Here is a 24,835-nt window from a genome sequence, read left to right on the forward strand (position 1 = left end):
CTGCACATGTATCACAGAACTTAAAGTTAAAAAAGAAAAAAAAAAAAAAAAAGACATCAGATGACACAAAGTAACAATTACAGGTTGAGTATCCCTTATCTGAAATGCTTGGCATCAAAAGTGTTTCTGACTTTAGATTTTTTCCAAATTTTGGAATGTTTACATTATACTTACTGGTTGAGCTTCCCAAATCCAGAAATCTAAAATCTGAATTACTCCAACAAGCATTTCCTTTGAGCATGTTGAGCATGTTGGCACTCAGTTTCAGATTTTGGAGCATTTGAGATTTTCGGATTTGGGATGCTCAGTCTATATAAAAATATATTGTTGGATTTTAAATATATATGTACTATATATAAAAATAACAAATGGAGAAGACGAAATAGAGCTATATATAAGTAGTGTTTCTGTATTTTACTAGAGTTAAGGTAGTAGAAATCTGAAGTAGATTTTGGTAAGGTAAGATTTATTAGGTAAGTTCTAGAGCAACCACTACGTAAATAAATTTTCAAAGGGACACAGTAATTTTAAAAATTAAAACGTTATACTAAAATATATTCATTTCATGTTATGTACACATAAACATACAGAGTGGAATGAGAGACACTGGAGACTTGCAGGGGTGAGGAGGAGGGTGAAGGATAAGAAATTACTTGATGGGTGCAATGTATACTATTCTGCTGATGGCCACACTAAAAGCCCAGACTTCACCTCTATGCGACATGTCTGGGTAACCAAACTGCACTTGTACTCTCGAAACCTATAAAAATAATAAAATAAAATATACTCATGTCATGTAAAAGAAATCAGAAGTAAAAGGAATAGAGTATCAAAAAAGCACGAGACCAAAAACAAAGATGGCAGAAGTAAATCCAACTACAGATGCTCCTTGACTTACCATCAAGTTACATCCTGATACTAGTCAAATTAGTTAAAAATACTGCTTTTCCACTTAAAATGGGAATACATTCTAGTAAAGTTAGAAAAAATAGTAAGTTGAACCTTCGTAAATCCTGAACATACCCAATAAACTCATTGAAAAGTTAAAAAATCGTAAGTCAAACCACTGTAAGTCAGGAACCATCTGTATAGCAATAACAACAGGAAAAAGGGAATGATTTGAAAATCCAATCAAAAAGCAACAATTCTCAGGTTGTCGAAAGTGTGAAAATCCAAACATGTGCTGTCTATAAGAGAATGAAAATTTGAAAACAGAAAAAGATATATCAGGCACATGGCACCTATAAGGCTGGAGTAGCTATCCCAATATCACACAAAATACACTTCAATACAAAAATTTTACTAGGGATAAAGAGGGGAATTTTATTAATATAACAATAAAAGGGTCAATCAATAAAGAAGACATAACAATTCTAAGCATATGTACTACTAACACAGCCTCAAAGCATGTGTAGCAAAAACTGACAGAATTAAAAGAAAAAATACACAAGTCTACGATACTAACTGCAAAACTGTAATACCCCATTTTCAATAATGGTTAGGACAACTGGGCACAATATAAACATGGCAACAGAAAATATAGAGGACACTCTAAAGCAACCAGATCTATGAGATGTAGACAGAACATTCCACTCAAAAACAGTGGAATAAGGTATTCTTCAAAAGTACACATGAAACATTCCGCAGAATAAATTTAAAATGATTCTCTGACCACAGTGGAAATTACCAATCAGTAAGACAAAGGAATTTTGAGAATGCGCAAATGTGCACAAATTATATAACACATTCCAAAGTTAAAAAAAAAAGAGTCAAGCAATAAGAAGGGAAATTTTAAAAAATGCTTTGAGATAAAAATGAAGACATACTCAAGCTTCTGAAACACAGATAAAGCAATGCTTAGAGACAGATTTGTATCTGTAATTACCATATTAAAAAAGATCTCAAATCAATAATTTTCCACCTTAAAACACTGGATAGGAGCAGCAATACAAACCCAAAGCAAGCAGAAGACAGGAAAGCATAAAGATTATAGAGTAAAAATTAATGAACTAGAGAACAGAAAAACAATAGCTGATTCCTGGAAAAGATCAACAAAATATACAAACCTCTAACTAGACTGACATTAAAAAAAAGAAAAAGAAGATTCAAATTGCTAAACGCAGAGATTAACGATGTATTTATTACTAGTACTCTTACAGAACTAAAAATAATTACAAAGAATGGTAGGAACAATGTATGCCAACAAATTAACTTCAACAAAATGGAAATATCCATAAAACAAAAACGACTAAAACCAACTCAAGAAGAAAAAGAAAAATCTGAAATGACTTATGCAAGTAAAAAGAGTGAAGTTGTAAATTTAAAACTCCCCATTACAAGTGGGATGCAGTGGCTCATGCCTGTAATCACACCACTTTGGGAGGCCAAGGCAGGTGGATCACTTGAACTCAGGAGTTTGAGACCAGCCCAGCAACATGGTGAAACCCCATCTCTACAAAAAAACATACAAAAAATTAGCTGGGTGTGGTGACATATGCCTGTAGTCCCAGCTACTTGGGAGGCTGAGGTGGGAAAATTGCCTGAGCCTGGGAAGTCAGGCTGCAGTGAGCCATAACTGCACCACTGTACTCCAGCCTGGGCAATATAGTGAGACCCTGTCTCAAAAAAGACAAAAAACAGACAAGAAAACTTCCCATTACAAAAACAGAAACAAAACACAGATCCATATGGGTTCACTGGAGAATTTTATCAAACATTTAAAAAGAATTATCAATTACTCAAAAACTCCAAAAAAAATAAGAAGAAATACTTGCCAGCTCATTCTATGATCCCAATACTACCCTGGTACCAAAACCAGACATGAAAAAAACTACAGATCCATGTGTCATGATTACAGACCTATAAATCCTCAAAAAAACTAAAATATAATAGTATATAAAAGGGATTACATATAGTGATCAAGTGGGATTTATCCTAGTAATGCAAGTTTGGTTTATCATTTGAAAATCAATTCATACACCACGTTAAGTAGAAAAGAAACAATAACCACGTGATCATCTCGGTATAGAGAAAAAGTATCTAACACAATCCAATGCCCGTCTTCTCTATGAAAACAATCAGCAAACCAGGAATAGAGTTAAACTTCCTCAGCCTGATTAAAGGCATCTACAAAAAGTCCACCACTAACATTACACTAAATAATGAAAGGTACAATGATTTTACTCTAAGAACAAAAAAAAGACAAGAATGTCCTCTTGCTGGTTACACATCACACAGGAGATTCTAGTCAAGAAAAGCAAGGGGAAGAAGAATTCAGATTTAAAAAAAAAAGTGAAACTATCTGTATTTGCAGTTGACTCCTCATGCATATAGAAAATCTTAAATAATCTACTAAAACAATATTAAAACTAATAAAAGAGTTCAACAATGTTGCAGGGTGCAAGTTCACTAACAACAAACAAATCATAAATGAAATTTTAAACAGAATTCTGACGGGGCATAATGGCTCAAGCCGGTAATCTCAGCACTTTGGGATGCCGAGGTGGGTGGATCACCTGATGTCAGGAGGTTGAGACCAGCCTGGCCAACATGGTGAAACCCCATCTCTACTAAAAATACAAAAAAGTTAGCCAGGCATGGTGGCATGTGCCTATAGTCCCAGCTACTTGGGAGGCTGAGACAGCAGAATCACTTGAATCCCAGAAGCAGAGGTTGCAGTGAGCCGAGATCGTGACAATGAACTCCACCCTGGGCAATAAGAGCAAAACTCTGTCTCAAAAAATAAATAAATAAATAAACAAACAAATAATAAATAAATAAATTCCATTTACAATAGCATCAAAAAGAATAAAATACTTATAACTGTAATCAAAGAAATGCAGAGATTATAGTCTGAAAACCACAAAACAATGATGGAAGAAATTAAAGACAGCCTAAGTAAATGGAAAGGCACTGAATAGTGTTCATATGGTTAAGATGGCAATAACTGCCAAATTAATATCTAAATTCAACACAATCCCTACCAAAATCCCATCTGCCTTTTTGAAGAAATTAACAAGCTGGTCTAAAATTTCATGTGGAAATTTAGGGAACTGAATATAATCACAACTATCTTAAAAAAAAAAAAAGTAGAAAGTTAGAAGACATACACTTCTCAATGTGAAAATTTGTTACAAAATTACAATAATCAAGATGGTATGATACTGGCATAGTGGTAAACATGGGAAATAAAATTGAGAATTCATAAATAAACACTACTATATATTATGTTCAGGTAGTTTTCAACAATGATGCCAAGACAAGACAATTTAATGTTGAAAAATCACCTTTTTGGCTGGGCGTAGTAGCTCATGCCTGAATCCTAGCATGTTGGGAGGCTGAAGTGGGCAGATCACAAGGTCAGGAGTTCGAGACCAGCCTGGCCAATATGGTGAAACTCCATCTCTACTAAAAATATAAAAAAATTAGCCAAGTGTGGTGGTGCATGCCTGTAATCCCAGTTACTCAGGAGGCAGAGGCAGGAGAATTGCTTGAACCCAGAGGACGGAGGTTGCAGTGAGCCAAGATCACACCACTGCACTCCAGCCTGGGCAACAGAGTGACATTCTGTCTCAAAAAAAAAAAAAAAAAAAGAAAAAAAAGAAAATCACCTTTTCAAGACATGATGCTGAGACAACTGAATATTTGTATGCAAAACAATCAAAATTATTCCTTTCCTCACAACATATACAAAAACTAATTGAAAATGGATCACAGGTCTACATTTAAAAGCCATTACTTAAAGAAAATACAGGAGTGGATCTTCATGCCCTGGAGATAGACAAAGCCCTTTTAGAGAACATACCAAAAATACAAGCAACAAAAGAAAAAACAAATTAGACTTCATGGAATGAAAAATTATTTTGCTATCAAGTACAAAGACAATAAAATGACAACGCACAAATGGGAGAAAAACATTGGCTAATAACATATGTAATTAGCGACTGGTACACAGAGTATGTAAAAAACTCTTACAACTCAACAATAAAAAGACAACACAACTACATAATGAAAAAAGGAACCGATTTTTCTATATTAAGCTTCTATCCTTCAACTTTGCTATAAAGACTTAATAGTTTTGGGAGTTCTTTAGAATTTCCTCCTTAGGCAATCATGGCTGCACGAACAAAGAAAGTTTTATTTCTTCCTTGTCCATCTGTATGCCTCTTACGTTGTTGTCTTATGGCATTACCTACAATTTCCAATGAGATGTAGAGTAAGAGTAAGGAGACAGGACATCTTGTTTCCTTATCTTAGGGAGAAAGTACCCAGTGTCTCACCATTACAATCTTAGTAATAGTTTTTTGGTAGATTTTTTTTTTATCCAGTTGAGGAAGTTCCTCTCTATTCCTATTGTGCTCAGTTTTATCGTGAATGGGTGTTGGATTTTATCAAATGCTTCTTGTCCATCAATTGACATGATATGGTTTTCTTCTGTAGCCTGTTGATGTGGCAGGTTACATAAACTGATTTTTTTTTTCTTTTTTTTTTTTTGAGACAGTCTTGCTCTGTTGCCCATGCTTAAATGCAGTGGTGCAATCTCAGCTCACTGCAACCTCTGCATTCCAGGTTCTAAGCAATTCTCCTGCCTCAGCCTTCAGAGGAGCTGGGAATACAGGCACACTCTACCACGCCCAGCTTATTTGGTATTTTTAGTAGAGACAGAGTTTTACCACATTGACCAGGCTGGTCTCCAACTCCTCACGTTAGGTGATCAATCCGCCTCAGCATCCCAAAGTGCTGGGATTACAGGCGTAAGCCATCGCATCCGGCCACATTAATTGATTTTCAAACTGTGATCAGCCTTGAGTGGTCATGGCATCTAATTATTTTTATACAATGTTGGATTCTATTTGTATTTTTGCATCTATATTCATGAGTGATATTAGGGTGTGTTTTTTCTTCTTTGCAGGGTCTTCAAATGCTTTTAGGATAAGAGAAAAAGCAACCTTTTAAAAACCTGTTAGGAAGATTCCCTTTGCATCACTTTTCTGAAAGACACTGTGGGGAACTGGTATATTTCTTCCTTAAATGTTGCACAGAAATCACCAATGAAACCAAAAACGTCTGATAATTTATTTTCTTTCTTTCTTTTCTTTTCTCTCCTTTTCTGAAAGCTTTATGGATTCAATTTATTTAATGATATTGGTCTGTTTGAATGGTTTATTTATTCTATGTAAGTCTTGGTAGTTTGTGTATTTCAAGGAATTACCCATTTCACCTAAGTCATGGGTTCAGGAGAAGCCAGGAATAAAGGCATCCTGTACCAAAACTATCTAATTGCATTACAAATGCAAAAAAATAGTATCAGTGAAGGAACCCCTTCAATGCAGGAGGAAGTCTTGACCTTAATTACTTCGGAAAGAGATAGAAGTCTGTGAGACTAAAGGCAAATCTGCACATAAGTACTGTATCTTAGTTGATAAAATTATAAAATTATATTCCACGTTGGTATGATTAACAATTCTGACAGTGCTATACATGTATACAGGGAAAGAATAATGACAATAAATGGAATGCCAGGAGTGGTGGCTCACATCTTTAATCCCAGCACTTTGGGAGGCTGAGGTGGGTGGATTACCTAAGATCAGGAGTTCTAGACCAGCCTGTCAAACATGGCAAAATCTTATCTCTACTAAAAACACAAAAATTGGCTGGGCATGGTGGTAAGCACCTGTAGCCCCAGTCACTTGGGAAGCGGAAGCAGTACAAATACTTGAACTCAGGAGGTGGAGGTTGCCATGAGCTGAGATCACACCACTGCACTCCAACCTGGGTGACAGAGTGAGACTCCACCTCAAAAAAAAAAAAAAAAAAAAAAAAAAAAAAAAGAAAAAGAAAAAAGAAAGTAAATGGATGATGGATGGTTAGAGCCAGATTTCTTACTGTTGGATACGGTAATTTACAGTGAAGCAAGGGAAGAAAGTTAGAATGATCCATGTAGTAATGAAGAGTTGAAGGTATAAGTACAAACACATGTTTAGCTTAAGAGAGATACAGATGGTTACATGTAGAACTATTTATAAGTAAGTATATTACATGGATTATACACATGCATATTTCCCTGTTCTGTCAGCTGAGATGGCCACATCCTAGCATACCATTAGCCCCTATCTTCGTTTCTAACACCATTCTCAAATAATAGGAACCAGGATTACATGAAGAAATGGTGGCTGATTTCAGAAAGGGAATATATAAGATGAGCCTGGACCATCTTGTAGTGAAAGAAAGAAAGTGCTCTAAAAAACAACAGCAACAAAATTCATAAATCTCCACTTCTTACGTGTGAGTTGTGCAGAGTAACATTGTTCCAATGTGTACAATATGGAAAATAGGAAAAAGATGTAACTTTATAGTGGACAAACTGCATGTTTGCCGAGACATTTAAGGCCAACATCAAAAGTCACAAAACATGGTGACAGTATGCATGCTTGATACGTGACCAAAAAGGTACTTTACCACTGTGGCCTTTTTCCCCAAAACCTATAATCCCAGTCTTATCTTGAGAGAAACATAAGACATTCCAATAAATGGAATTTGTATATACCTCACCAGGACTCCTCCAAACTGTCAAGGTCATCCAAAACAAGGAAAGTCTGGGAAACCACCATAGCCAAGAGGAGCCTAAAGAGACATAACAACTAAATGTAATATGGTGCCCTGGAAAGGATCCTGGAACAAAGAAGGACATTAGGTAAAAATCAGCAGACCCTAAATAAAAATATGGACTTTAGTCAATAATCATGTACCAATGCTGTTTCAACAGCTGTTGCAAACGTACCATCCTAATATATTAGTAACAGCAGAAACTGGGTAAACGGCAATTCTTTCTACTATCTCCCCAATTTTTCTGTAAGTCATGAACTAAAGTAAATGTTTTAAATAGACAAAGGAGATACATGAATAGCCAATGAGTATGTAAAAAGATGTTCAACATCAGGCCAGGAGCAGTGGCTCTCACCTGTAATCCCAGCACTTTGGGAGGCCAAGGCAGGTGGATCACGAGGCCAGAAGTTCAAAACCAGCCTGGCCAACATGGTGAAACTCCATCTCTACCAAAAATACAAAAATTAGCTGGGTGTGGTGGTGGGCACCTGTAATCCCAGCTACTCAGGAGGCTGAGGCAGAGAACTGCTTGAACCCAGGAGACAGAGGATGCAGTGAGCCGAGATTGCACCACTGCACTCCAGCCTGGGCGACACAGCGAGACTCCATCTCAAAAAGAAAAAAAAAGAAAAGATGTTCAACATCATTAGCCATTGGGAAATGCAAAAAACCACAATGAGATAACTCTTTACAACTACTGGATTGGTAAAATAAATAATAATAATAATATTAATACAAAGTGTTGGCAAACTGGAGAAGCTGGAAAATTCATGCATTGCTGGCAGGATTGTAAAGTATTGTGGCTGCTATGAGAAATAATCGGGTAGTTCCCAAGAAAGCTAAACACAGAGACACCGTATAACCAGCACTCTACTTCTAGGTATATATCTGAAATGAATGAAAATACATGTCCATGTGAAAACGTAGACATGAACAATTACAGCAGAATTATTCATAATAGTCAAGAAGTAGAACTAAAACCAAATGTCCATCCACTGACAAATGGATACATAAAATGTAGTATATCTATACACCATGTTATATGGCCATAAAAAACAAATGAAATATTGATACATGCTACAACATGGATGAACCTTGAATATGTTATGCTAAGAAAAAGAAACCAGGCAGAAAAGGTCACATACAGTTCATTTTTATGAAACATCCAGATTAGGCAAATCTACAAAGACAGAAAATTCAATTTTGGTTGCCAAGGGCTACAGGAAAGGGGAAAGAGAAAGTAATTGCTAACGGATATTGGCTTTGTTTCAGGGATGATGACAATGTTCTAAGAAACACTGTCGGCTGGGCGTGGTGCCTCATGCCTATAATCCCAGCACTTTGGGAGGCCTATGCAGGCAGATCACTTGAGGTCAGGAGTTCCACACCAGCCTGGCCAACATGGTGAAACCCCATCTCTACTAAAAATACAAACAATTAGCTAGGCATAGTGGTGCATGCCTGCAATCCTAGCTACTCGGGAGGCTGAGGCAGGAGAATCGCTTGAACTCAGGAGGTGGAAGTTGCTGTGAGTGGAGATCGCACCACTGCACTCCAGCCTGAGCGACAGAGTAAGATTCTGTCTCAAAAAAACAGTTGTCACCCAGGTATGGTGGCACACATCTGTAATCTCAGCACTTTGGGAGGCTGAGGTGCATGGATAACCTGAGGTCAGGAGTTTGAGACCAGCCTGGCCGACATGGTGAAAATATAAAATCAGCTGGGTGTGGTGGCATGCGCCGTAATCCCAGCTACTCAGGAGGCTGTGTAATCCCAGCTACTCAGGAGGCTGAGGCAGGAGAATTGGCTTAAACCTGGGAGGCAGAGGTTGCAGTGAGCTGAGACCACGCCACTGCACTCCAGCCTGGGCGACAAAGCAAGACTCCATCTCAAAAAAAGTTAAAAAAAAATTGTCAGGAAGTTTGCATAATCCTGCAAATACACTAACAATGATTGATTTATACACATAAAACTGGTGGAGTACAGTATGTGATTATATCTCATATAATTCTCAAGAAAATTGTTTCTTATATACTTGTTTCATGGTGTATAAATAACACACAACTGATATTATGCATTGTTCTTACAGCCAACCACTTCACTAAACTAACTGATTTTAGTAATTTAAATAACTTCTGTGTAACATTTACTTTTGCTTGTACAGATAATCAAATCGTCTGCACACAAAATGACAATTTGACTTCCCAACCTTTATGTTTTATTATTTTTTTCTTGTCTGTGTAATGGACAGTAGATCCTCTATGAGATTCAGTAAAACTGCTGATAGAAGAGATCCAGCATCTCTCATATAGAAAGTGTGCTGTGATTTTTCAACAAATAGTGTACAAAATGTTTTTGGCCGTTACCTTTATTTTATTTTATTTTATTTTATTTTATTTTATTTTATTTTATTTTATTTTACTTTTTGAGATGGAATCTTGCTCTGTCGCCAGGCTGGAGCACAGTGGTGCCATCTCGCAATTCTCCTGCCTCAGCCTCACGAGTAGCTGGAACTACAGGCGCGTACCATCATGCCCGCCTAAATTTTTCGTATTTTAGCTGAGACGGGGTTTCACCATGTTGGCCAGGACGGTCTCCATCTCCTTACCTCGTGATCTGCCCATGTCAGCCTCCCAAAGTGCTGGGATTACAGGCGTGAGCCACCACACCCGGCCTGTTACCTTTATTAAAGATTAAGAAGCTGAATTATTAATAGTTGGTAGGCAATTTACAAAACTTTTTATTTGAAGACAATTCTTTTTTATTTTTGAGGCAAGGTCTCACTGTGTCACCCAGGCTGGTGTGAAATGGTGCCATCACAGCTTACTGCAGCCTTGACCTCCTGGGCTCAAGCGATCCTCCCACCTGAGCCTCCCAAGTAGCTGGGACCACAGGCACACACCACCACACCTGGCTAACATCTTTACTTCTTGTAGAGATGGGGTTTCACCATGTTGCTCAGGTTGGTCTCAAACTCCTGAGTTCAAGTGATCCACCCACCTTGGCCTCCCAAAGTGCTGAGATTACAGGCATGTGCCACCGCACCCAGCCTGGACACAATTCTTAAACTGACATGCAGCTCGAAGAAATAATGAGAAGATTCTGTATATCCCTCACACAGTTTTCTCCATGGTAATAATTTGCAGAACTACAGTTCAATATCAGCCAAGAACTGACATTAATTCATTCAATCAACCTTATTCAGATTTCACAAGTTTCACATGCATTAGTTGCATATATCTAGTTCTATAAATTTTGCCACATGTATAGATTTTTGTGAAAATCACAACGTTGGCGATACAGAACAGTCCCATCACAAGGATCCCACACATGGTAACTACAGCTATCTCCCACCTTCTCTGCCTTCCTAACACTGGCAACCACGAATCTGTTCTCCATCTCTATGCTGTCATTCAAAACTGTTACACAAATAAAATCATGAGGTATTATGATAAACAGCCTAACTGCATTTGTGATAATTGGCTGCTAATAGATTTCAAATCCCACCCATCTCCCCTATTACCCTACATTTGGGCAAGCCAAATGTAGTGGTCTCACTTTGTAGAGCAGGCTGGTCTCCAACTCCTGGTCTCAAGAGATCCTCCCAAAGTGCTGGGAACCACCTAGCTTCAGAATAGATTTTTTAAAAACATGATCAAACTACACGTTGCCCAAAACAAACTGACTTTAGATCCAAAGACACAAATAAATTAAAACTGAAAGGCTGATAAAAGATATTCCAAGAAAATAGCCACCAAAAGAGAACTGGGGTGGCTATACTAATTACACCCAAAATAGATTAAGTCATAAGCTGTTACAAGAGACAAAGAAGGATACTATATATGAATAAAGGGTCATTCCATCAATAAGATATAAAAATTGTAACTATTTGAAACATGTAAAGCAAACACTGACAGAATGCAAGGGAGAAACTGACAGTTCTTACAGTTAATAGTTTTAGACTGTGGCTGGGCATGGTGGATAGCACCTGTAATCCCTGAGGTTTGGGAGGCCAAGTGGATCACTTGATGCCAGGAGTCCAAGACCAGCATGAGCAACATAGTGAGACCGTTTCCACCAAAAAAATAAAAGATAGCTGGGCATAGTGGGCATGGTGGTGTACAGCTGTAGTCCCCTCAGGAGGCTGAGTGGGGAGGATCACTTAAGCCTGGGAGTTCGAGGCTGCAGTGAGCCATAATTGTGCCACTGCACTCCAGCCTGGGCAGCAGAGTGAGACTCTGTCTCTTAAAAAAAAAAAAAATACAAATGCAAATGAATAAAATGAATGAATGATGCCTATGAATACAGATACAAAGCTACACACACACACACACGCACACACACATACACAAATACCAGTAAAATATATTTAATGGTATATCAAGAGGACTATACACCATGACCAAGTGAGCAAGGGGGATTTATCCTGGAAATGCCTGTGTTGTTCAACGTAAGAAAATCAATGTTTAGAAAAAAAAAAAAGAAAGAAAGAAAATCAATGCAATATACTTCATTAATAAAACAAGTAAAAAAAGGACATGATTATCGCAGTTGATGCAGGAAAGGCAGTTGACAAAATCCAACCCCCTTTCAGGATAAATACATTCAGAAAACACAAAACAGAATAGAACTTCTTCAACATGATAAAGGGCGTTTATGGAAAATTCACAGCTTGGCCGGGCACGGTGGCTCACGCCTGTATTCCCAGCACTTTGGGAGGTCGAGGCGGGCAGATCACTTGAGGTCAGGAGATCGAGACCATCCTGGCTAACACCGTGAAAACCCGTCTCTACTAAAAACATAAAAAATTAGCCGGGCGTAGTGGCGGGCGCCTGTACTCCCAGGTACTCGGGAGGCTGAGGCAGGAGAAAGGTGTGAACCTGGGAGATGGAGCTTGCAGTAAGCTGAGATCATGCCACTGCATTCCAGACTGGACAAAAGAGCGAGACTCCGTCTCAAAAAAAAAAAAAAAAAAAAAAATTCACAGCTTTACATCATATTCACTGATGAGAGAAAGCTTTCCTCTTAACATCAGGAAGAAGACAAAAATACCCACTTTTGCTAGTGCTATTTAACACTGCAGTAGAAGTTCCAGCCAAGCAAGAAAAAGAAAGAAAGGCATCCATCGCAAAGGAAGATGTAAAACTATGTCTACTCAAGTACAGGTGATACAATCCTAAAGATAGATTATAAAGAATCTACAAGAAAGATACTATAGTAATGAATGAATTACGCAGTTGCGGAATTAGCACACAACAAAAACCAGTGTGTTGCTACACACCTTGAAAGAACAATCTGAAGAAAATAAGATAACAATTCTATCTATAGCACGTCTAAAAAATAAAATAACTACTAGAAATAAAGTTAAACAAGAGTGCAGACTGTACACTGAAAACTACAAAATACTGATGAAAATATTAAAAAGCATAATAAAGGAAACAGTATCTCCATGTTTGAATAGTTGGAGAGATGTCTATTGTTAAAGGACCAATACATCCAAAATGATCATACAGATTTAACACAATCCCTATCAAAATCCTCAGCATTTTACCAAAAATAAAAAGCTGATTCTTAAATCACATGGAATAATAAGGCCCTGAAAGCCAAAACGATTTTTTAAAAACAAGAACAAAGTCGAGGGCTCAAAAATGTCCAATTTCACAACTATTAGAACTACAGTAATCCAACAGTGGTGGTCATGGCATAGGGTATAGACATACAGACAACAGAATACAGTGAGAGCCCAAAATACACTACCTATGGCAAACTGATTTTTTGAACAAGGGGTCTATTCTATTCAACTGGGAGAAAGAAAAGCTTTTCTTTCGTTGATGCAGGCCAAAATATTGTCACGCTACTGACAATGATTTATTCACAACAAAGTCATACTCACAGAGAACAAAACATTAAGGTTGCCACCAGACTGGGTGGGAAGGGGACGAGTAGTTACGCTAGATGGCAATAGAGTTTCTGCTAGGAATGATGACAAATGGACAAAAATGATGCCGGGTCCAACTGGTTTCACAATGAAAATAAGAGTTTAGAAAAATAAAGTTTAGATCCTACTTTGACTATATACAAAAATGAACTGAAATAAGAGCTTAAACCAATAAAGTTAGAAGCAATGTTTTAGAAGAAAACATAAGGAAAACTTTGGGTTTTAGTGATGGATTCTTACAATAAGCATAAAAATACTGAGCAACACAAGAAAAGATAGGTAAGGCTGGGGTGTGGTGGCCCACGGGCCTGTATCCGCATTTGGGAAAGTCAAACGCAGGTGGATCAACTGAAGGTCAGGAGTTTCAAGCAGAGGCTTGGCCAACAAGGTGAAAACCGTCTCTACTAAATACATCAAAAACTTAGCTGGGTGTGATGGCATGCGCCTAGTAGTCCCCGCTACTCAGGAGCTAAGGGTTAGGAGAATCACTTGAACACAGGAGGCAAGGTTGTGGTGGAGCCAAAGATAGCACCACTGCACCTAGCCTAGGTGGACAGGGTGAAGACAACGTTCCAAAAACAGTGTCTGTGCTATTTACTATTAAATAATTCAGTGGTAACCAAAAGCTAAATACACTTTGGAAAACAAATCTACTCCTAGGTTTATATCCAATAAAACTGAAAAACAGGAACTTGAGCAGATGATATGCCAGTGTTCACGGAAGCATTATTCACAACAGCCAAAAGGTATACGACCCAAGTGTACATCAACAGATGAATGGATTAAACAGCCAGAAAAGAAAGTCTTGATACTTGTTACAATACAGACAATACAGATGAAAGCTGAAAGCATCATGCTAAGTGAAATAAGGCAGACATGAAAGGCCAAATGTTGTCACACTACTGACATGAAATATTCACAACAGTCAAAACTCACAGAGACAAACTAGATAAGAGGTTACCATAGACTGGTGGGAGGGGGGAATGAGTAGTTACTGCTTAATGGCAATAGAGTTTCTGTTTGAAATAATGAAAATGTTTTAGAAATTGTGGTAATGGCTATACAACACTGTGAGCGCAATGCCACTTAAAACCTGTTAAAATGGAAAATTTCATGTCACATATATTTTGCCACACACAAAACAAGATAATGTTAAAATGCTCCAGCATCATTTGCTGAATAACTGACTGAATTTCTTTTGCATTTGTGTCAACAGTTTGTCAAATGTCTTAGCTTCGGCTGCCATAACAAAATACCACAGACTGTGTGGCTTAAACAACAGAAGTTTATTTCCTCACGGTTCCGAATGCTGGAAGTCTGAGATCAGGATGCCAGTATGGCCAGGGCCTGGTGAGGGCCTCTTCCCAGCTTACAGATGGCCACAGTATGTTCACATCGCCTTTCCTCTATGCACATGGAGAGCGAGCAAGCTCACTTACTCTTCCTATAAGGCACTAACCTCATCTTGAGGACCTCACCCTCATGACCTACTGTAACCCTAATTACCTCCCAAGGGCTCCATATCTCCAAACACCACCACACTGGGGTGAGGGCTCCAACATATGAATTTTGGGGAGATGTGAACATGTAGTCTATAACAGCATAATCAATATTGAGGTTTTCTATTCTTTTCCATTGTTCTATGTGTATGTTCTACTTATGTGTATATTCTACCAACATCCTGTCCTCTTACTTATTATAGCCACTAATATATACATACAGTAGTCACTCCTTATCCAAGGGGATACATTCCAAGACACCCAGTGGAAGCCTGAAACCTCAGATAGTATTGAGCCCTATAAATACTATGTGTTTTTTCCTAAATATACCAACCTATGATAAAGTTTAATTTATAAATTAGGGACAGGGAGAAATTAACAACATCATAAAAGAGAAAAGTTGTAACAATATGCTAGCATCACTAGTCTTGCTCTTTAGGGCCATTATTAAGTAAAATAAGGGTTACTTGAACACATATCATGAGAGTAAATAATCAAGACAGTTATTAAGTAATTAATTCATGGGTAGCATACACAGCCTGGGTATGCTGGACACAGGGTTGACTCATGTCCTGGGACAGGACAGTGCAAAATTTCATCATGCTACTCACAACAGTGTGCAATTTAAAACTTAGGAATTTTTTATTTCTGAAGTTTCCTATTTAATATTTTTGAACCAGAGTTGACCTCAGGTAACTGAAACTGCAGAAAGCAAAACCACAGAAACGGGGAGATTAATGTAATAAGCCTTAACATTGGATACAATAATTCCTCCTATTATACTTTTTCTCAAAACTTCTAAGAAAAATTTTCTCAAAATTGTTTAATTTATATATGTAGTTCCTTTGACTGTTTATGCAAATTTTGGAATAAGCTTAAAGCTGAGAAAAACCTTACTGGAATCTTGACAGGAACGCCATTAAACCTACAGATGTGGCTGGGTGCGGTGGCTCACGTCTGTAATCCCAGCACTTTGGGAGGCCGAGGTGGGCGGATCATGAGGTCAAGAGATCGAGACCATCCTGCTAACACTGTGAAACCCCGTCTCTACTAAAAATACAAAAAATTAGCCGGGCGTGGTGGCGGACGCCTGCAGTCCCAGCTACTGGGACTGCAGGAGAATGGCATTAACCCAGGAGGTGGAACTTGCAGTGAGCCGAGATCAGGCCACTGAGTGAGTCTCACAGAGTGAGACTCTATCTCAAAAAAACAAACAAATAAACAAACAAAAAAACCTACAGATCAATTTGGAGAGAACTAGCATACTTATCGAGTTTTCCAGTCTATCAAGAGACCATGCGTCTTCATTTATTTCAGTATTCTTTTATTTCTTTCATCACCATTTTGTAATTTTCAGCACAGAAGTCCTATACATATTTTGTTCAATTTATACCAAAGCATTTAATTTCCTATAGAATAAGTGGTATTATGTTAATTTAGATTTGCATATGTTCATTGTTAGTGGAGAGAAATTGATTATATGTGTTCATCTTGGACACTGAAACTTTTTGGAAACCATTCATTCATTCTAGAAGGTCTTCATTTTCTTTTCTTTTTTTTGTTTTGTTTTGTTTTAAGACAGAGTTTCGCTCTTGTTGCCCAGGCTGGCACGTAATGGCGTGATCTCGGCTCATCGCAACCTCTGCCTCCCAGGTTCAAGCGATTCTCCTGCCTCCCAAGTAGCTGGGATTACTGCTATGGCCCACCACACCAGCTAATTTTGTATTTTTAGTAGAGATGGGGTTTCTCCATATTGGTCAGGCTGCTCTTGAACTCCCAGCCCCAGGTGATCTACCCACCTCGGCCTCACAAAGTACTGGGATTATAGGCATGAGCCATGGCGGCTGGCCTGAGGTTTTTATTTTCTAAGATTCCTTGTAATATTCTACATATACAATCATGTCATATGTAAATATAAAGTTTTATTTATTCTCTATGCATATGCCTTCTATTTCATTTTCTTGCCTCATTGTGCTTGATAGAAGTTACAATACTGCAATGAATAAGAGTAGCAAGAGCAAACACCCTTGCCTTGTTCCCAGTTTTACAGGGAAAGCATTCATCTTACCAGCAAATACATTTGCTATAGATATTTTGTACATGTTCGTTTATCAAACTGAGGAAGATCCTCTTAATGTCTTGTATGGAGAGTTTTTATCATGGATGGATATTGCGTTTTGTCAAATGTTTTCTCTACATTAACTAAGGTTATATAATTTTTCTTCTTTAGCCTATGGTGGGTTAATTACACTGATTGATTTCTGAATGTTGAACCAGTCTTGCTTACATAACTCAAGTAAATCCCACTTAGTTATGGTGTATACTTTTTACATGACTGTTTTCTGTTTGCTAGTATTTTGTTAAAGATTTTCGCTACTAAATTCATGGGAGGTATAGGTCTGTAGTTTTATTATTTTTGTACTGTCTGTATGGTTTTGACATCAAAATAATTTTTTAAATGTATTAAGAAATGTTCCCACTTGGCTGGGCACAGTGGCTCACGCTTGTAATCCCAGCACTTTGGGAGGCCGAGGTGGGTGGACCACGAGGTCAGGAGTTCAGGACCAGCCTGGCCAATATGGTGGAACCTCGTCTTTACTAAAAATACAAAAATTAGCCGAGCATGGTGGCATGCCCCTATAGTCCCAGCTACTCAGGAGGCTGAAGCAGGAGAAGCACTTGAACCCGGAAGGCAGAGATTGCAGTGAGCCAAGATTGCACCACTGCACTCCAGCCTGGGTGACAGAGCAAGACTCTGTCTCAATAAATAAGTAAACAAACAAACAAACAAACAAATAAATAAATAAATAAATAAAATAAAATAATGTTCCCGTTTCTATTTTCTGAGGACATTGTGTAAAATCATCATTAATTCTTGTGTAAATGTTTGCTAGAATTCTCTAGTGAGGACTACAACTCTCTGGTACTCGGAAATTTTTTTTTGGAGGTTTTCATTTAAAATTTGAATTATTTGATTCAAATTATGTCAACCTTTATGAATACCTATGCGTCATTCAAATTACCTATATCACCCTGATTTGAGTTATAATAGTCTGTGGTTTCTGAAGAACTGATACATTTCTTCCATGTTGTCATTTTGTTTTGTTTTGTTTTGCTTTGCTTTTTCGAGACAGAGTTTTGCTCTATTGCCCAGGCTAGAACGCAATGGCGCAATCTCAGCTCACTGCAACCTCCCACTCCCTGGGTTCAAGCCATTCTCCTACCTCCACCTCCTGAGTAGATGGGATTACAGGCATGCGCCACCACGCCAGGCTAATTTTTGTATTTTTAGTAGAGACGGAGTTTCACCATGTTGGCCAGGGTGGTTGCGAACTCTTGACCTCAGGTGATCCACCCGCCTTGACCTCCCAAAGTGCTGGGATAACAGGCATGAGCCACCACACCTGGCCTATGTTGTCATATTTATGAGCATAAAGTTGTTGACAAGATTCCCTTATTATACTATTAAATGGATGGTGGAGTGATATTCCGTTTCATTCCAGATATTGATGATTTGTCATCTCATTTTATATTTTTAATCAATATTGCTACATGCTTATCAATTTTATTGATTTTTTTCCCAAAGAACCCTCTCTTTCATTCGTTTTCTCTACTTTTTCCTATTTTCAATTTTACTGATTTCTGCTTCCAGTGTTATTTTCTTCCCTCTACTTAACAGAGGTTTTATTTTGCTCTTTGCTAGTTTCTTAAGGTAGAAAGTCAATTATGGGTTTGCGACCTATCATCCTCTCTAATGTTAGCATTTAGTGCTATATATTTCTCCACCAGCACTGCTTTAGCTACCTCCCACATATATTGATATGGTATGGTCTCATTTTCATTAAGTCTATGCGCTTCTACTATTGAATTTGAGGCCTCTTCTTCACTCCAGACTTTATTTAGAAGTCTGAGGTTTAATTTCTAAATGACTAGATATTTTCCTATTGTCATTCTATTACTGATTTGTAGTTTGGTTTCATTATGGCCAGAAAACATACATACTCAGAATGATTTCAATTATTTTAAATCTGTCAAGGCTTATTTATGGCCCAGGATATGATCTATCTTTCTGAATATTCCATGGACACTTCAGAAAAAAATTGTATTTGTATTTTGCTGTTGTTGGGCACTATTCTTTTTCCTTTTTTTTTTTGAGACAGAGTCTCACTCTGCAACCCAAGCTAGAGTGTAGTAGCACAATCTTGGCTCACTGGAATCTTCGCCTCCCAGTTCAAGCGATTCTCGTGCCTCAGCTTCCTAAGTAGCTGGAACTACAGGCATGCGCCACCACGCCTGGCTAATTTTGGTATTTTTAGGAGAGACAGGATTTCACCATGTTATCCAGGCTACTCTTGAACTCTTGACCTCAAGCAACATGCCCACCTCAGCTTCCCAAAGTGTTGGAATTACAGGCGTGGGCCACCACACCCAGCCTTGTTGAGCACTGTTCTACAATGTTGCTTCAGTCCTGTTGGTTGATGTTGCTGTCCTGTTCTTCTATATTTGCCAGTAATCATGGCTAGTAATTCTACCAACTGCTAAGGGTGAAGTGATGAATTTTCCAACTACAGTTAAAAATGTGCTTTTCTCTTTTCAGCTCAATCAGTTTTGTTTTATGTACTTTAAGGTTTGCTAGAGACACATTTAGGATCATTGCATTTTTGTTGGATTGATCCTTTTGTCATTACATAATGTTCTTTTTGTCTAATACTTTTCTTTGCTCTGGAGTCTACTGTATTTGATATTAATAGTGACACTCTTTGTTTTGATTAATGTTTGTACAGTTTATCTTTTTATATACTTTATCAACCTATGTTGTTCACTATGTTACGAGTTTCCTAAGAAAACATTTTTAGGATGGGTGGAGGAAGATGGTGGAATAGAAAACGCCACCGATCATACCCACTCCCCTGCAGTAAGACTAAGATTGGCAACTATACACAAAAGAAGCAGTTTTACGGGAACTAAAAGTCAGGTGAGCACTTACAGACCATGGTTTTCACTTCATGTGGCTAAAAGAGAACAGTTTGGAAGTTCCTAAAATAACTATAAATAGAGCTATCAAATGATCCAGCAATCCCACTCCTAGGTATATACCCAAAAGAAAAGAAATCAGTACATTAATGAGATATCTCTGCTCCCATGTTTACTGCAGCACTATTCACAAGAGCTAAGATTTGGAATCAACCCAAGTGTACATTCACAGATAAAGAAAATGTAATACATATACACAATGGAGTACCATTCAGCCATAAAAAATGAGAGCTCCTGTCATATGCAACAACCTAGACGGAAATGGAGGCACAGAATATTAAATTTTGCATGTTATCACTTATTTGTGAAAGCTAAAAATTAAAACAACTGAACTCATGGAGATGAGGCAGAAAGTAAAGGGACGGTTACCAGAGGCTGGGAAAGATAGTGGGGTGGGGTGGGGGGAAGATGAGGATAGTTAAAGGGTACAAAAAAAATAGAAAGAATGAATAAGACCTAGTATTTGCTAGCGCAACAGGGTGACTATAGTCAAAAATAATTTAATTGTACATTTTAAAGTGACTAAAAGAGTATAACTGGATTGTTTATAACACAAAAGATAAATACTTGTGGGAATAGATACCCAGTTTACCCTAATGTGATTATGAGACATTGTGTGCCTGTATCAAAACATCTCCTGTACCCCAAAAATATATACACCTACTATGTACTCACAAAAATTAAATATTTTAGAATCATGTTTTATGTTTTTTCCATTCTGCCAATTTATATTTTAATTAGTGTACTTTTTACATTTAAGGTAATATTGCTCTGTTAGGCTGCAATTTGTTTTGTTTTCTGTTTTCTATAAATATTTTTTATGGAATATAAATATTCCTAAATTTTAGATTCCGTCTTGGTTTATTTACAGTGTTTTTAAGTGTACCACATTTTATAGTTTTCTCACTAGTTGTTCCAGGTATAAAAATGTACATATGTAACTTATCACACTCTGTCAGGCATTTTACCACTTCAAGTGAAATGTACCAAGTTTCATTCCACTTAGGCCCCTTTACCCTCCCCACTTTTAAAATATAATTGTCTTAAGTGTTTTCCCTACATACAGCGCATTTTGCTCCAACCATCAAAAATGATTCTAGAAACTCATGAGAAAAATATATTTATCCCCATTTTTGCCAACCTCCAATCTTCTTTCTTTCCTGCATTCCAAGCCTTCTTTTGTTATTTCCTATTTAGAGAACTTTTAGCCAATTTTTAAAGGTAGGTTTGCTAGCAACATTTTCTCTTAGCTTCCCTGTCTAATAATGCCTTTAGTGCCCCTTTATTCATGAATATAGTTTCAAAAGATACAGAATTTTTACTTGATAGTGCTTCTCTTTCAGTTCTTGAGAAAATATACTACTTCCTTCCAGCCACCACAGTTTCAGAAGAGAAACCCACCGTCATTCCCTGTAGGGAATGTGTTGCTTCTCCCTGGCTACCTTGAAAATGTTTTTTGTTTTTAGTTTTCAAAGATTTAATTACAGTGTGAGTTTGCCATGGACTTAACTTATTTGATGTTACTTCAGACTCGGGAATGTGTAGTTTTATATCTTTTGCTAAATTTGAGAAGGTCCAGCCATTACTTCTTCAAATACTTTAAACACCTCTTTCCCTTCCTTCTGATGTTACAAATGTTAGTTCTTATGTTATTGCCCCACTTTCCAAATACTGAGAATCAAACCTCATCCCATTCCCTCCTGCCTTCTGGCTTTGTCTAAGCTACCACAATCACTCATAAGGAAAACTACCACAGGCCTTTAATGAGCTCTCTATGCCCTATGCCCTGCCCAACATTTTCTCTATACAGGTGAGAAACATCTTATAGAAATATAAATCAGATGTTGCTCATCTGCTGAAAATCTACCACTAAATTAAAAATAAAATTAACTGAGTAAGGCTTATGATAGGCTCACCTTTGGACTCTAGCTGCCTCCCTCACCTCACCTCCTGCCCTTCTTCCAATCAACTCCTCCCTTCAGTCTCTGTGATTTTTTGGTTATTCCTGAAAACCACCAAGCACATTCCTGTCCAAGGCTAGCAGCTACTATTACCCCTGCTAAAAAGGAGCAGAATCCTCATGGCTCACATAGTCATTTCATTCAAGTTTCTGCTCTAATGTTGACCTCATTAAGGTTTCCCCTGACTGTTCCTTAAAGTACCACATTCAGCCAATCTAACTTGCTGTAATTTCTTTCATAGTCTTCAAAACCACAGAACACTTAATACACATAAACATATAAGTATATATACTTAGAGACATAATTTTTTTACATATATATTTATTTACTTATTTTTGAGACAGAGTCTCGCTCTGTCACCCAGGCTGGAGTACAGTGGCACAATCTCAGCTCACTGCAACCTCTGCCTCCCGGGTTCAAGTGATTCTCCTGCCTCGGCCTCCCAAGTAGCTGGGATTACAGGCACCTGCCACCATGCCCAGGTAATTTTGTATTTTTAGTACAGATGGGGTTTCATTATGTTGGTCAGGCTGTTCTCGAACTCCTGACCTCAAGTGATCTGCCCACCTCGACCTGTGCTGGGATTATAGGTGTGAGCTACCACACCCAGAGCAGCCTAATTTTTTTCATTGTCCTCAGCACACAGCAAGTACTCAAAACTTATTTGCTGAGATTAAAAATGAGTGTATAAAAAATTATGACCACAGAATAAACACAAAACAATGGAGGTTAAGATGGGATACTGAAAGTGCTTTGAGAAAAATAACCAAAAATAGTAAAGTTGAGGTGGGCAAAGACTGAACTATTGGCAGGTGTAAGAATAGTAAACATTCAAAAAATGATTCAAAAAGAATAAATTTTTTGTGAGTAGTATCTGGAGGTTTGATTTAGGAATCAGTATTCTCCATCACTTCCAGAAGTTAGGACCCCTATGGAAATGTTCTTGAAAAATGTTCCAAAGTTGCCAATCCCTGAATTAACTACTGGGAAACAACAAATCCCCTGATGTGACTCTGTGCAGCACCTATTAACTCACCTGGAAACCTCTGGCTTGGGAATTCTTCCTCCAGTCTCCATGGCTCTTCTCCTTGTTCCAGCCTGAAGATCACCTCTGGTTTGTGAACACAATACCCTGTAAACAGGAAATAATTCAGGATTTGGACCAAGCAGTCTAGAACTCAGGCCTTTGAAGCAGGAAGAAGCTTCTGGGGCTGCTTCAAGTTGCCAGGGGAACATTTTCACTGGAGAGGTGAACACAAGTATCTTCTGGTGCTCAGAGGTGATCAATCAACACTGACTCCTGAAGCCTAACCTTAAATATCATTAAACTATACAGACTGCCCATATGCTTCACAATCAAAAGAATAAACAAATGCTATTTAGAATGATACAGTGAACAGACCTTACCCACTGAGACAAGGTTGCTGCAGTTCTCCAGCATCACATCTCTATACAGAGCCCTCTGACTAGGGTCCAGGTGCTGCCACTCCTCCTGGGTGAAGCCCACAGTCACATCTTTAAATGATACTGACCCCTGGAACTTCTGTTCTACCTGAAATGTTCAGAATTAGGTGGCATGAAAAAAGAAGTATGAGCTAATCCTTACCATGATTATTATTCACAGAGTATTTGTTTTGCTTTATACTTTTAGGGAAAAAAGATCATAACAGAAACATTCTGCCATTAATGCATTAAGATATTAATTCATGTACAAAAAAAATCAAGTTCCTACAATGTACCTGGAACTATAATCACTGCTGAAAATACTAAGATTAATAAAAGTCTTCCTGTGTTCAGAGAACACACAGAATGGTAAGAAAATATATGTGATAATATGTTATAAGTACTAAGGTGAAAGTACAAACCCAATAGACTAATGTTAGGAGCAAAGTTAGCTCTGCTTTGAGCTTCACTGAGGAAGTACAGCTGTTGGTTGAATTATGAAGAACACTCTGTTATGTTCTTTATAAGCATGGGGTGATGACACAAACAAAAGTGAGGGCCTGCAACACAGTGCAGACATCAACAAAAGGGCAGACAGCACAGGAGATGGCCTGGTGCTGTCTTGAGAAGAAAAGCCAAGCAAATGGGTTATAGAGCAATTTTAGACCAATGGTCTCCAAAGTATTTGATCATTTAACATTTTCAAGAATATTACTGTGAACTACAGATTTGTATTTACAAATCACAGAAATAAACTGTCAGTACATTTATTATGAATTCTAATTTAATTCTCATTTGGATTTAAAAATGTAGAAAAAGAGCCTGACATTTTCTTCATCACAATACATATTCTGGGTTCTAATCCTTTAATTCAGAGACAATAATAAGGATGTGTAGAAAATGGAAAGATTTTGGAACTACTATACTTGAAACATTTGTAGGGTACATAGGAGAAGACACCCAATTGGATTGTTCTGGATATCCTCTAGGGCGCATCTTTTAGGGATCATTGCTGTGAAAAAGTGAGAGCCAAAGATGAGACGTGAGCATATACTGAAATTACGTGACCAGGTTTTGTTTACAGAACCAATTCTACTGAGAACGACAAAGGACAAAACAACATTTACATGAACTACTGTAGAAGAAACCAGGATGCAAATAGGGCACAGACAATAGGAGACAGAGAGCAACAAAATGTGGTCACCAATTCATTAAGAAAAAAAATGCTTCCTCTGCCTATCCCCATGAACAGCTGCCCAGATAAAAGAGCCACAATGTAAACCAGGAAAGTTAGGGCAAAATAGGTTGGACACAGTATTCTAGCAAGAAATGTCCTAAATATATTAAATTTGACG

The 24,835-nt window shown here is 37.8% G+C and overlaps 1 protein-coding gene across 1 annotated transcript in view; it reads right to left on the reverse strand.

The window, feature by feature from the left end:
- Window positions 1-7,496: 7,496 nt before the first annotated feature.
- The window catches only part of LOC108513105 (zinc finger protein 33B-like), a gene marked incomplete at its 3' end in the record, with an annotated part of 23,052 nt that continues 5,713 nt past the window's right edge, over window positions 7,497-24,835 (reverse strand). Inside the window, exons 3-5 of the mRNA XM_017848744.1 lie at window positions 23,445-23,589; window positions 23,074-23,169; window positions 7,497-7,623 (exon numbers count right to left, since the gene is read on the reverse strand). Of these exons, the coding sequence (XP_017704233.1) occupies window positions 7,497-7,623; window positions 23,074-23,169; window positions 23,445-23,589 (368 nt within the window). The remainder of the gene's footprint in view (window positions 7,624-23,073; window positions 23,170-23,444; window positions 23,590-24,835) is intronic.

The sequence above is a fragment of the Rhinopithecus bieti genome, unplaced genomic scaffold (assembly GCF_001698545.2).
Source record: "Rhinopithecus bieti isolate Rb0 unplaced genomic scaffold, ASM169854v2 scaffold_32101, whole genome shotgun sequence".
Taxonomy (NCBI): domain Eukaryota; kingdom Metazoa; phylum Chordata; class Mammalia; order Primates; family Cercopithecidae; genus Rhinopithecus; species Rhinopithecus bieti.